This window comes from Prionailurus bengalensis, chromosome D2, assembly GCF_016509475.1.
Source record: "Prionailurus bengalensis isolate Pbe53 chromosome D2, Fcat_Pben_1.1_paternal_pri, whole genome shotgun sequence".
Taxonomy (NCBI): Eukaryota; Metazoa; Chordata; class Mammalia; order Carnivora; family Felidae; genus Prionailurus; species Prionailurus bengalensis.
The window spans coordinates 11,970,165-11,984,167 of NC_057351.1; the positions used below are offsets into that span (position 1 = coordinate 11,970,165).

Below are 14,003 nucleotides of genomic sequence, written 5' to 3' on the forward strand. Positions count from 1 at the left end.
CAAGGGTCAACTATCCAAGTGTCTCCTTCCATGGCAGTCTTGAGGTGAGGAGCCCATGTCACAGGCACAGATCTGTCAAACAAGGACCCAGATGTCTTCTAAGCTGTGGCTGTTCCACCCCTCGGACTTAACAACTGACTGTTGGTAATGCCTGCTGTCTCTTTCCTCAGGACTCCTTGTTCAGTCCATTACACTCAGGAAGTGTTGGGGGAACTCGCTTAACACACCTTTGCCAATAATCTTTTGTAAAAAATGCATTTCTATTACTACGTGCTTTAATTATATTTTCATCAAAACACTGGAGCTGCAGATTGAGATAATTTAAAAAATGGAAAATGTCTCCCATGCAACCTAATTACCAAAATCACGCTAAACGGTTAACTCAATGAGTCTTCCTTTCTGTCATTAAAAAAAAAATGTGACTTTATTTTTCAATTCAAGTAAACTGTTAACATATTTTGAGGAATAGAATAAAAACTACCGAGAGACAAATGATGCAACAAATCTTGTAGAAGCAGTTAAGATTAAAATGCTGTTGTAGAACAGCAATGTAGTAGAACATTTTCATTCTGTAAATTTTTCTCATTTACTTATGCAATATAATATGCAGCTACAGTCTTAGGTTATTCATAAAGCAGAGGGGATGCTAAAAGGAATGTTACTCCTTTGGCACACGTGTGCGCATATGCATACCGAACTCTGGTGTTTGGAAATAAACACAAATCATGTCTAAAATTAAGTAATTCCATTAATTTTGTTAGACACACTGATCAAACTTTTTCAGAGTGATTAATGAGAGTAAATATAGACTGGTCAAAGTCAATTGGTCTCATATCTAGTATAAATTGGATTTTTTTTCTAACATGAAATAGTATATATTAAACATTTTATAAGATGAATTAAGTTCAGGACTGTAACTGGAATATTTTAGATGCCTGGATAAATATGTCTTAAATAGCTTCTTGTGTCATGCATACCAAATCTCAAAGAAGTCACGTAAAAATTTACCGCAGATTTTGTCTGGTGAAATGTGAAAAGTCAGAAAGCTCTCCTGTACCGACCTGTGCTGCTTTGGTTGTTGGGTGGTGTTTTTCTAAACCAGCGAGCTCATTCTAAGGATTGGTCTAGAGAGTAGCTGAAAAGAGTCGCTTGTGTTTTAAATACAGGACCCCCAAAAGTGCCATTTAGATGGTTAATCTTTCTTACTGATGCTCTGATTTTCCATCTCCAGTCTCCCTCATGAGTACTTCATTCTTTTGGCAGTAACTGAGGAGTGGAAGAGGGGAGGTCTGTAAGTGAAATCCGGCGTTACTGGCACTGCCCATACTTTACGATACACGTATCTGATTTCAGAAAGTCCCCACAAGGGCCAGCGTGTTCTATGCCTGAAGCCCCAGTTCACCTTCAGCAGAGCAATGACTAAGACAAGAAAAGGTAAAAAGTTTTACAGCTGGGAGTATGGCAACTTGACTAAGCACACCCAAATAACGGTTCAAATGATCCCGTTGTTTGGAGCCCTGGAGATTTTTACACCTTAGGTCGGTGCACCTTAGATTTCGAATAGGTGAGGGGTGTGCTTTCCTTTTGAGAAGTGGGAGAAGGAGAGTCCTACAAGCAAAAGTGACAAAGGAGACCCTGTGATGTCAGGAAAGAGGACATCTGGGAAGCTGAAGATCCAGAAATGCATTAAAGGCGCCCATGTCCACGAAGTACTTGGACATCTTCACACGCACAGGGACTTGTGCTGGAAGGCTGCTACTCGAAGTCACTGATCAGTTTGAGTTCTTTCCTGCCCCTCTCCGGCCTGATTAGTTCCACCTTTTCTCATTCCTGTGCATGCTATTCCATGACACGGAAACTCGCGAAACCATGCAAAACTGTTCATTCAGTGCTTACTACCTGCCCTGTGCCGGGTCCTGTGCTAAAGGTTGCACGGGGAAGACAAGTCCCTGCCCTTCGGTGACCTCAGCACAGCACCACCCCAGGGCACTATGTGACAGACTCAAAGCGGGAGCAGGAATAAGCTCCGGATGTAGAGGAGATTAAGGCTAGCCCAGGGAACACCTCACAAAGGAGGAGAGAGACCCGGAAGGATGATTGGATTTGCCCCACCTGGAGAAGAGCAAAGACCCTCCCCAACCTCTGAGACACTTGACCCAATTGTTAGAATCGTTGAGGTTTTGGAAATAACACTGCTCAGGGATGGGTGGGTACGAGGTGCCTGTGGGAACAGTGGCCAGAGGGAAGGCTGGTCCCCTACGGGCACTCACGGACATTAACGCATCGATTTCCCTGTATTTGTTTGCCTATCCCATTGGCGACCATCACCCGAGCAGAGCACAGAGTCCTGAGGCCCAGAGAAAGCAGTGGTTCTCAGCCTCAAGCATACATACATTAGATGGATCGAGGGGAAACAGTGGTTCAGAGGACTGGATTCTCCCACCTCCACCGCTATCAGAACTCTGATCTGGGCGGCCTAGGGTGGGATCTGGCATCAGTTATTTTTAAATGTTTATTTTTTTTAACTTTTTTTTAAGTTTATTTCTTTTTGAGACAGAGAGAGACAGAGCATGAACGGGGGAGGGTCAGAGAGAGAGGGAGACACAGAATCGGAAGCAGGCTCCAGGCTCTGAGCCATCAGCCCAGAGCCCGACGCGGGGCTCGACCGTGAGATCGTGACCTGAGCTGAAGTCGGACGCTTAACCAACTGTGCCACCCAGGCGCCCCTAAGTTTATTTCTTTTTGAGACAGAGAGAGACAGAGCATGAACGGGGGAGGGGCAGAGAGAGAGGGAGACACAGAATCGGAAGCAGGCTCCAGGCTCTGAGCCATCAGCCCAGAGCCCGACGCGGGGCTCGACCGCGAGATTGTGACCCGAGCTGAAGTCGGACGCTTAAGTGACTGAGCCACCCAGGTGCCCCCCGGCATCGGTTATTTTAAAAAAGCATCCTTGGTGAACCTCACATACATCTGGAGCGGAGGCACAAGAGTGGGACATGTTGAGGAAAAAAACAGGTCAGGGGAAGGAAATGTCCCCAGCAATGCTGCACGGACAGGACCTTTGAATTTTAAGGCAGCACAAGGGCTCTGAGCACCAAGAAGGGGCCTGGAGCAGACGGTACGCCCCGGAGCGGGGAGGTAATTTTGATGAGGGCTGGCATGCTTGGTTTTGGCCACTGGGCACCCAGGTGATTTTGAAATTACACACTTAAATGCTGACCATAATCCCATTTTGTTGTTCATACCAAGTATTCAAAAAGTCTCTTTCTCTTAACAACGACTGTTTCTATAGCAAATCCTTCTCCATCTCTGGTAATGTAAGGACGCACCGTGACTTTTTATCGGTGTGTTTGCCACTGTGGTTTCCTGGCCATGAAAAAGGATTTGCAACGTGTACCTTGGTGGACCCCCAGGCATTTCTTCTCCTCCTATGTTTATCAGTGGGGATGTCTGCACTGCTGTGGGGATAACTTCAGAAAGACTTGAAGGCCCTGGGGAATCCTTGGCCAGAGATCCCCACTGACAAATCACCACCGCCTCCAGCTCCCGGTTTGAAATGAATGATGGTCTGTCAGTTTCTTAAGTATTGAGTTGTTAATAAATGTAAAAGGGAAATAAAACCTGTCTCCTTCGATGCTGGTTCTGTATAGAGCATGAAAATGCCCCACACAGGACAGGATCATCACTGCACAGGCCCCTGGGTATTAAAGAACGCTCAAGGACACAGTGTCTTCCTGTCAAACAATCCAGGGAAACTATGGGTGAACTTTTGTCAGCTTGTTGACAACTGGCAACTTCGCCTTAAAGTTCAAGCCTCTAACTTTGTATCATTTAGATTCGTGTCCTTTCACTTAAGGACTGTAGGGAGGTCATCTCCAGCGTATTCCATGAACCTACATGAGTCAGGTACACAGCAGGAGAGAATCCCAAGCCAAATGTATCCATCTAAAACGAAGTCATTGCCAGGCATTTCTAGGTCAGCAACCAGACCGTGCCGGAGTTTGGCCATTTATATTTGTCCTACTGTTTACCTTTCCACTAAGAGCTTCTTTAATTTTTTAGACTTTTTAATTCTAACAATCCTTTCCTTTACCCCTAATCCAGCGGTTTTCAATTAAGCGTTATGAGAATCCTCCAAGGAGCTTTTAAAAACATAAGGATGTCCAGGTCTTAACCTGGACCTTCTTGAAACTCTGGGGTGAAAGCTGGATATGCACACATTTTAAAAATACCTATTAGCTTTCTGAAAGTGAGCTCCTAGGTAAAAACTCCTTCCTAATCCATTTAGTTTCCTGGTCCACTCATCTCTAACTGGGTCAACCTTAAATTCTTCATCTCAAATTCACCCTCTACCCAAAAAGCCCATCTCTGACTCTTCAAGGCAGACAAATACGAACTCAAACAAGGGTTTTAAAATATGATGGAGATTTTAAGTGATGAAGTTTGTGGTCAACCAAAGAAACGGGTTATTGTTTGGAGTGATAAAAAACAGGGATTCTTTTCTTTTCCTTTTCCAAATGAAGTTTAATTGATAATTCAGCTTCAGGAATAAAAATAACTTCTGAAATGAAGAGTATAAATATGTTTAGTGAGTGTTTTTCAGAGTTTATTTCTTTTCTTTCTTTCTTTGCATACAGTGCTGATCCATTCTCTTGCCTGAATGTTATAAAGAAATTAAAATTTTAGGTAGATGAGCTACCTATTCCCATCCTAAAACACCACAAATCCCCTGGTAGCCTCGAAGGCAAAACGCCTCCCCAGTTTTTCCATAATGTTTATGGCTGGAATATAGCACCTGGTTGAAATAAAATAGGGACTCAGAGTTCACTTAAACATGACCCCAAAGGGGGCGCCTGGGTGGCGCAGTCGGTTAAGCGTCCGACTTCAGCCAGGTCACGATCTCGCGGTCCGGGAGTTCGAGCCCCGCGTCAGGCTCTGGGCTGATGGCTCAGAGCCTGGAGCCTGTTTCTGATTCTGTGTCTCCCTCTCTCTCTGCCCCTCCCCCGTTCATGCTCTGTCTCTCTCTGTCCCAAAAATAAATAAACGTTGAAAAAAAAAATTTAAAAAAAAAAAAAAACAAAAAAAAAACATGACCCCAAAGGTGTCTGGGATTAAACTCATGGACTCAGATATTTCAGGAATTTGCAAACTACCAGCTACCTACGAAAACGAAGCCCATCCAATTAAATTTATAAAGGCTGAAGGTTCTAAATGGGCCAATGCCGTAAAAGTGTTAAGTTACCAGACAGTTATGAATGGAAAATACCATGTTTCTGTTGATGGAAGTCTATAAAAAATCTGAGGAAACAGACTGTAGGTAATGAGCACATTACTGCTTTTCTAGTAACACTTTAACTGCTGTTTGCAACTGTTGTTGCTTGTTTATAATTCATTTCCTGATCGTTGAGGACCGAGATACAAAAAGAATTCCTGCTTTATTCTCTAGAAGCTATCAACAAGAGGGAAGGAGCAGAGGGGGGGTGACAGCACACCGCAGCGCAAGCAGAAAAATGGATGAACATTGACAAAACCAAGGCGGTACTGGGCACACGACGGGGTGTCCTCTGTGAGGAGGCTTCAGATGCAGACAGTGCCAGACTCCCAACCCGTCAGGACGTAACATCTAATCCCGGTGGTGGATGCACACCACGGGCTCACGGAAACACCTGCTGCGCAGAATGCATTTACCCGAAGATATGTAAAGCTTCTGCAATGCAAGAACTTACCTCTGCCCCTGTTGAGAGTTAGGCCTTTCCTACTTTTTCCTAAGAACTCCTTCTTCCCAGGTCGTAAAACCAGAGGCGTAAGGCAGTTCGGCCTGGAGAGCTGGAAGGGTTCTAGTCTCTGACCTGTCCCCGGTTATGAACTGCTACCACAGACACTTGTTTAAAAACCGAGCACTTACGGATGGAGGACCTGTACTCACAAGCTCTAGAAAAAGCACAGAAACCTGGACTCAATAAATAATCCTTAAAAACTCATTTTATCTAGTGCTTTTTTTTCTTCCTCTCTGGCAATTAAACTGACTCTCGTATTTCCTGAGGAGGTCCCTAGTTTGGACGATTGTAAGGCATTGAGACCCACTAATTGACTACATAATCCTAAATAATGAAGAACTGACTATAATCTCTACTTAAAAAATTTTCAGTACTAGAGATCTTTCGAGTAGTTTGTTTTTGTTCCCTGGACAGTATTAAATTCAAATAAACCTAATCTTTGGATGAGCAGTAAAGTAAAACGCTAATAGCCCAAATATATTCCCCTAGGGATAATCACGTAAACACGTTAAATATGAAGAATATTTTTTAAAGTATCAAACGTTTACCTAATTGGTGATTTTGTTCCCCCCCGATCTTGAATCCTGGGTTATTTTGTAATTTCCCATTTTTTACTTTTCTTCTGTCCCGGGGGCCTCCTAATTTCATACTACACAAGTAATTTGCTTTGCTTTATCAAAGAAAACAAGAAAAACCTGCTATCTCCTTGTATTTACCTAAAAATCCAGAAATAAAGAAACCTACTTCCAAAGCACGCTACCTCATACACTGCAGAAACTTAATCTCAGCCAAGTTACACTGCTGCCAATCACTGAGCTGCAAAGTGTTTCTTTCTCTCTCTCCTAACTTAATAAAGCTTGTCAAAGGTTCCAAGAAACCAACTGTGACTTCAGCTTTTATTGCGTTCTGATGGGATCAGTGGTTACATGGCCCCAGCATCACAGATCACTCTCCCCATACAGGGCGGAGGAGAACGCGGTGTAATCCAGGGCGCCGGGCACGCTGCCTGGCCCGGAGTAGGCGGGCATCCTCTTGATGCAGTACTGGGCCTGATCTGGTGGCAGCTCTCGACGGAGCTCTTCTGCCAGGATGTACGGCTGGAAAAAAAACACACAAGTGTCGGTTAAGATCAGCGGCAGAAAACACAGGAATGTCAGTGGCGTTGATACTTACACATCGCCTGCATCTGTTGGATTTAAACAAAGGATCGAAGTCGGGGGGTCTAACAGGGGCGGTAGCAGACAATGGACGGAAGGCTGCGTTTCACTCCCGAGAGCGTATGTGCAAGGTGATTTGTCTTGTGGCCAGCAGGAAATCGTAATACGCTTCATAAAGGCAGAGGGAGGACTATCACCGGTATTTCTCAAAATGAGCCATAATGCAAGGGGAAAATACTACAGCCTAAGATTCACACTGGAAAGATAAAGGGACAGTTGCTTTATATCATACACTGATGAGAATATAGGGATGGTTACTTAACGTGATCAACGTTTTCTTTTTTTTAACGTATGTGATTGTGTTTTTAGGAAATGGAGTCATTTTCCTACTCAGTTTATTAAAAAGCTAACTTTGCCACTGGAGAAAACCTCTTTCTAAAGCAAAATAAAATTCACATTAGCAATGGATTTGTTTTTCTTTTCTTTTCTTTTTTTTTTTGGCAAATGTCAAATGTCCAACAGCAAACAGCATAATTCTAGTAAAACAGACTGGCTGGGGGCAGCTGGGTGGCTCAGTTGGTTAAGTGTCTGACTTCAGCTCAGGTTGTGATCTCACAGTTTGTGAGTTCAAGTCCCGCACCGGGTTCTATGCTGACACCTTGGAGCCTAGAGCCTGCTTTGGATTCTGTGTGTCCCTCTCTCTCTGCCCCTCCCCTGCTCACACACTCTCTCTTTCTCAAAAATAAATAAACATTAAAAAAAAATTTAAAAAACCAGACTGGTTGGTGAGAGTCAAAAAAATAAATAGCAAATACACTATAACTTATAGTAGGTTTCTTATGGGGTGGGTGCATTAGATGAGCTTTGCTTTATTACCTCCTCTCCCTCTACCCCCACTCGCATGAGAACAGGATGAAATTTAAAATAAACATTATTGTTTTCAGGATAGTTTAACTTATCTGATGTTTTAAGGTAATAAGCATAGCCATGCTGATGTTTTAACACCCTAAATTCCTCTTCCTTCTCAGCCAGAACACAGAGTAAAAGAATCATGTCCCACATTGAATTTATACATACTGAGATGTTATTGTTTGGGGAATGAGATTCAAAAATCTTGAACATGCAATTAAACTCCTACTTCATTTCTAGCCCACACATAACGAAAAGCCTGCCAATATTTTAAATGACCGAATGGCTATATTTAACTTTGCTCCCGTGGTTGGGCACAAAGTTGAGGTCACTGATCCTTAAGAAAAGGTTCCCGGTTCCACGGTATCTGATTTGTGGGGCATCTACTGACCCAGAATGTAAAATGGCATTTAACCAGTGAAGCACAGAAAAAAACTCTACAGAATATGCACTTGGTTCCTTCTGTCAAATTCACGGTGAGGCCCACACAAAGTGCCAAGAACAGAATGTCTGTGTTTTCTCTGTTCTGTGTTTGACATTGTTAGGTTTACTTGCTGCTTTTTGATTTCAATGCTGATGTGATACAAAATATCAAAATGGTTTTTACTTGGCAACGCTGTTTCTTGTTTTACCAGATCAATGCACGGACTACCACAAAAGCAGAAGGAAATCTGTCACTGCAGACCTTATCAGAAGCCAGGATCCGGAAGGAGGCAATGACCTGCTCGGCCGTGTCCGTGTCCGCCGTCTCTCTAGTCATGAAGTCGATGAAGGACTGGAAGGTGACGGTGCCCTGTCCATTGGGATCCACCAGGGTCATGATGCGGGCAAATTCAGCTTCGCCCTGAGGCAAGGTTGCAAAGAAACATGTAATTCAACGGGACACAACCCTCGATGAGGCCCTTTTACCTCCCGACATGCAAATTCCTTAGCGTCTGAAAATTTAAATAGCGACTTAAGTTTATTGCCATGAAATGATGTTACAAGTTGCTGTAGCATCAGGCCAGAAGCTGCTGAAGGTCAGAATTCCTTCCTCCCTCTGACCCATGTAGCCTTCAGGCCTTAACATATTTCCAGAAGAGGAATTCAGAGAGAAAGAGAGATGGGCCTTTTCTCGGACTCCAATCAATCAACAAGAGTAACATTGCTAAATGGAAGGCAGTTCAGAACGTGGCTCTCACGATTTTTATTTTAAGGGTCTGAGAAGAACCAAAGTAGCTCATGTTCAAAATCCACATTGACGGGTAATAGAGAAGCCGGGGTATACTGTAAATGTAAGATTTTCTTAGCTGATTTATTACTAAAAAAGTTTTTACCTTCTAAGATATTAGTGGGAAAAGCACTTTGAAAATCATCAGGCTACTAAATACCATTCAAGTGTATACACTTTATAAAGGATAAACTGTACAGTATATGAATTACATCTCAACATGTGAAATCATCAGAAGGGGTGCCTGGGTGGCTCAGTTGGTTAAGCATCCGACTCTTGATTTCAGCTCAGGTCTCCATCTCACCTCCTTCTAACGGTTCATGAGATCCAGCCCCATGCTGGGCTCTGTGTTGACAGTGTGGAGCCTGCTTGGGATTCCCCATCTCCCTCTCTCTCTGCCCCTCCCCTGCTCATGCTCTCCTTCAACTCCTCCCCCCCACCTCAAATAAATAAACTTAAAAAAAAAAAAACTTTAAAGAATAAAAAAAAAATCATCAGAAAACTTCATGTTCTCTTCTTTTATTAGAAAATCAAAATCTGACCAATTCCTGAATAAACACACATATTCTGGCTCTGTGAAATTCTTTCTATACAGCAGCAGGCAAGCCTTCAAAAATACCCTATATGATGAAAGTGCACTGATCCCAAGTGTGCCATCATGATTTAAGTGAGTCACCTCCTAGAAGTCCAAAGCCAATAAAATATCAAATCTTAGTAAAATTTTCACTTCTGTCTTACCAAATCATAACCCATGGAAATCAAGCAGGCTCGGAAATCTTCATGATCCATCAGGCCATTCTTCCTCTGCCAACAAAGAAAATGAACAGAGAAGCTGAACATTAGGGACAAATCAAATAAGAATCCAGTAAGAGAAGGGCCATGTTGAGCCCTGCCGAAGAGACTGTAAAGGTCACTCTATTTATCAGGGGATGGGGCTAACACGGGAATGTTACAAAACAGTTTCTTAAAAAGGAAAAAGGAGGGCGATGCCTGGGTGGCTCAGTTGGCGGAGTGTCTGACTTCGGCCCAGGTCATGATCTCCTGGTTCGGGGAGTTTGAGCCCTATGTCGGGCTCTCTCTGGTCAGCCCGCTTCGGATCCTCTGTCCCTCTCTCTCTCTGTCCGCCCCCCGCCCCTGCTCATTCTCTCGGTCTCAAAATAAAATTACAAAAAAAAAAAAAAAAAAAAAAAAAAAGGAAAAAAGAGGAAAGGGGGATAACCACCAGACAAAAATTAAAGGAGATTACACATGCAAGAAAGCAGCAGGAAAAAAACCACCTAGTGCCAAGAGAATGGCCCGGTCAGGAACTAACTACTGCCACCTACTGATGACAGATCACTAATGGTCCAGAGAAATGATCACGCTCTCATGGCCCCAGGAAGTCCTCTTTGTGAAGCTCCCGGAAGACACCAGCATTCCTAGGAACTCCCACAATGGCACAGCAACCCCCAAATCACTCTCTGGCTCGTGGGCCAGGATGGAGCGGCCCTCCCACGCATCAGACAGCCATGCTCAGAAATGCAGTGGGCGTCTGTCCAGAGCAGCGTGCAAGAAGGCCCAAGGGGACGACGGCTGTCACAGCCGAGAAAAGGCCGGGTCAGGACAAACAGTGCCCTCAACTCTACAGATACCCAGGTGTCGCCACAAAGCCCTGGATGTGATAGGAAGTGTGTGCCGTGCTGAAGATTTTCTTGCAAGTATTGAGGAGACAGCTAAGGCTCAGCATCATTATGAACCTAAAAATAAGAAAACGCCTTTAAGGTTATTTTTTGATGTTTTCACTTGCCCATGAAATGGCCCGTCCCAGAAGCGAATGGCAAGTTCTGTTTTCCTATGGATGGAAACTGCACGTGTCTGTTCTCATGCCTGTGCCTGGGGCTCAGTCACTGACCTGCCCTCCTGGGGACATCCGCTAGTGCAATGCTTTCCTACCTCACTGACACTTATTTCAGGCTGACTTTCCTGAGTTCTCTTTCTCTGGTTCCTCTGCCTCCTTCACACACAGTTAATTCCCCACAGTCTGGGCCCTTCCCTCTTCCTGCTCTCCAGGCTGCCCTGCCACAAACACCAGCACGTGGGGACCCCTGCAGGGCTCAGCCCTGAACCCTCGCTGGGTTGCCAGCTGGCCAGGGCACCTCTTCACATAATGCTCACTCCACTTGCACGGCCCTCCTGTTCTCATGCCCTCCAGGCTTAGAATATCCACGTTATTTGTAATCTCTCTCTCTCCTCCGCCCCCCAATCCTGTGGTCACGTCCTCCCCGATTTCTGTCTCAGCGAATCTCAGCTCTGCCCTCTCATCCTCACTTGTACCTCTGCTATGCCCCCGCCCAGGAACTCCCGTTCCTCTCCTCTCCCTTCTCCAAAAGCCTCCGGTCTGTGCCTCCACTCCCCGCCCCCTGCCATCCAGTCCAGTCCATCGTAGCCACTGCCGCCAGGCACGTTTTTCTGAAGCACAGCCACGAGCAGGTTACGTCTGTGCTCTGAAAGCCCCGCAAGAATTCCCTCAGGGCACATCCGCTGGGTCCTCTGCCATTCCTAACCCTTACTATTCGATGAGAGGACTCAGCAAAGTGGATCCACATTCCTGACACCTCTCCCCACTAAGTTCAAGCAAACGTCGTTCCCCCCAGGACATACACTTCTTAACATTTACACGAACTTTTGAACTTGGCAGGTCCTGGGGCGCCTGTGTGGCTCAGTCGGTTAGGTGTGCGACTTCAGCTCGGGTCGCGATCTCGCCGTTTGGGAGTTCCAGCTCCGCGACGGGCTGTGTGCTGACAGCTCAGAGCCTGGATGGAGCCTCTCTCTCTCTCTCTGCCCCTCCCCTGCTCATGCTGTCTCTCTCTCTCTCTCTCTCTCTCTCTCTCTCTCTCTCTCTCTCTCTCTCTCTCAAAAACAAATAAACCTTAAAAGAAAAAAAACTTGGCACATCCTGTGTTGCCCTCCTTTGGACTTTAGTTGCAAAAGACCATCTCGTTATCTTGGATTCAAATAAATGTGCTTTTTCCTGTGAGGTGGCCCCAGTGAGGGAGAGAGGTCCTCCAAGGAGCCCGGCTGGGTTTGTGCGGGGACAGCGATCCCTGACATGCACTTGAATGTATGGATCGGGTCAGCGGTGGAACATGTTCCTACGCAATAAAGCAGCGCTCACAACATGCTAACTTCTGTACTCATCTCTGTATTTCACTCTTTATTATGCCTCAGGCCCCGATCACAGGTCTACAGTCTGAACTCTTTGACAGGTGCATAGCCCAGAGGCATTTTTAAGAACCATCTACTGAAAACTGTAAAGCATACACAGAGTCCTGTTCAGAGTACTGGGATATCCTTTTTTACGGGATTTTTACCAAACGAAATGTGGCCTTAGAAGTCTCTTTTAGCCATTACGATAAGCAAACTGGGAATTTTCTTATAAAGACTTGGTTTTAGGGGCACCTGGGTGGCTCAGTCAGCTAAGCGTCAGACTTTTCACTCAAGTCATGATCTCACAGTTTGTGGGTTCCAGCCACTGTCAATGTCCATGCTGACAGCACAGAGCCTGCTTGGGATCCTCTCTCTCTCCTTCTCTGTCCCATCCCCACATGCATTCGCTCTCTCTCTTTCTCCCTCTCTCTGTTCCTCCCTGACCCACACTTTCTCTCTCTAAATAAATGGATAAACCTTAAAAAATTATAATTGGTTTTACTCGCTATTATTCAAATAAAATACCAGGTAATATTTTAGAAACAGCACTTAACTTTTTATATGCCTGTACCATGCAAATGATCATCATTCTGTTGGTGCATTTTCCTTAAAACATGTCGTGAGTCAGTTTTATTAATTAAAAAAAATTAAAACAAGCAAACCAATTAAGTTTTATGTGTCAAAATGGTAGGTTAAGTTTTCATTAGGCGCTTTATCTAAGTAGTTACTTAGGAAAAGTATCTCAGAATGTTGTCTTTGAGTCTTTAGAAAAGATCTAAGTCCAACAACCACATCTCATCAAGGATACACTTTTACTTGGAACAAATCTAGCTTTGCCATCAACTACAAAGGCATCCGTCAGGTGGTCTGCATAAAGGCACATGTGAACCTTGACTTCGAATCACCTTGGACAACGTCAGAGCCTAGCACATCATCTTTGGTGGCTGTTTTCATTTGGCATTAATTATCTGGTTTCCCTGTAATATCTGTTGGGCATTAACACTTAAACTAATAGCACGAATATTATTTCAAATGCACTTTTTAACGTCCCCAGTATTGCTTTTCGAGTAACTACAAGGAGAGGTAGACGTACCCTGTCAAAGTGGTTGAAGGAGGCCCTGAACTCATTCATCTGCTCCTGGGTGATGCCTTTCGCGTCTCTCGTCAGGATCTGGGTCTCCACTTCATTGATGGTTCTGGCGATGGTCGTCAGCAGCACCTCCCACCCAACACGAATGTGCTACCAAAGCAAAAAGGAAATGATCAGCCCTGGGTCTTATCAGCCCATCAATCTTGCCTCCTCATTTTCATAGCCGGAGAGCAGACTCAAAGGGAGGTAAGTAGGGCTTACAAAACTTTCATTATTCCATTCTAATTTTTCACTCTTCCTAAGACTCTGTAGTAGGAAGTGCTCAGAAGTGAGAGTGGGGGTTCTAACGGTGGTGACTGGCACTTCGTAAACAAAACATACAATACAGAGTCTATTTGTCATTACAAATATCTTTCCATTTACCAAATAGCAGGAAGGGCCCTGGATTGCACCTGCTCACTCCAAGGACAGGAAATTGAGCCAAACTGGTAGCAACGTTAACCATATGTTTTAGCTTTCAAAGCAGTGCACTGGATTCATTGTCATGATGATGATGATGATGATGATGATGGTGATGGTGGTGGTGACAGTGGAAACCAACAATTTTATAGTGCTTGATCTAGTTCACAAAGCTTTTTCACATAGAGTGATGGGGAAGGCCTGAAGATCCCTAA

At 44.5% G+C, this 14,003-nt stretch overlaps 1 protein-coding gene across 2 annotated transcripts in view; it reads right to left on the reverse strand.

Moving 5' to 3' along the window:
• Positions 1 to 6,659: 6,659 nt before the first annotated feature.
• The window catches only part of ACTN2 (actinin alpha 2), a 72,832-nt gene continuing 65,488 nt past the window's right edge, over positions 6,660 to 14,003 (reverse strand). For both annotated transcript variants that reach the window (XM_043596220.1, XM_043596218.1), the window contains exons 18-21: positions 13,333 to 13,479; positions 9,792 to 9,857; positions 8,529 to 8,687; positions 6,660 to 6,874 (exon numbers count right to left, since the gene is read on the reverse strand). In XM_043596220.1, the coding sequence (XP_043452155.1) occupies positions 6,716 to 6,874; positions 8,529 to 8,687; positions 9,792 to 9,857; positions 13,333 to 13,479 (531 nt within the window). In that variant the 3' untranslated portion in view covers positions 6,660 to 6,715. The remainder of the gene's footprint in view (positions 6,875 to 8,528; positions 8,688 to 9,791; positions 9,858 to 13,332; positions 13,480 to 14,003) is intronic.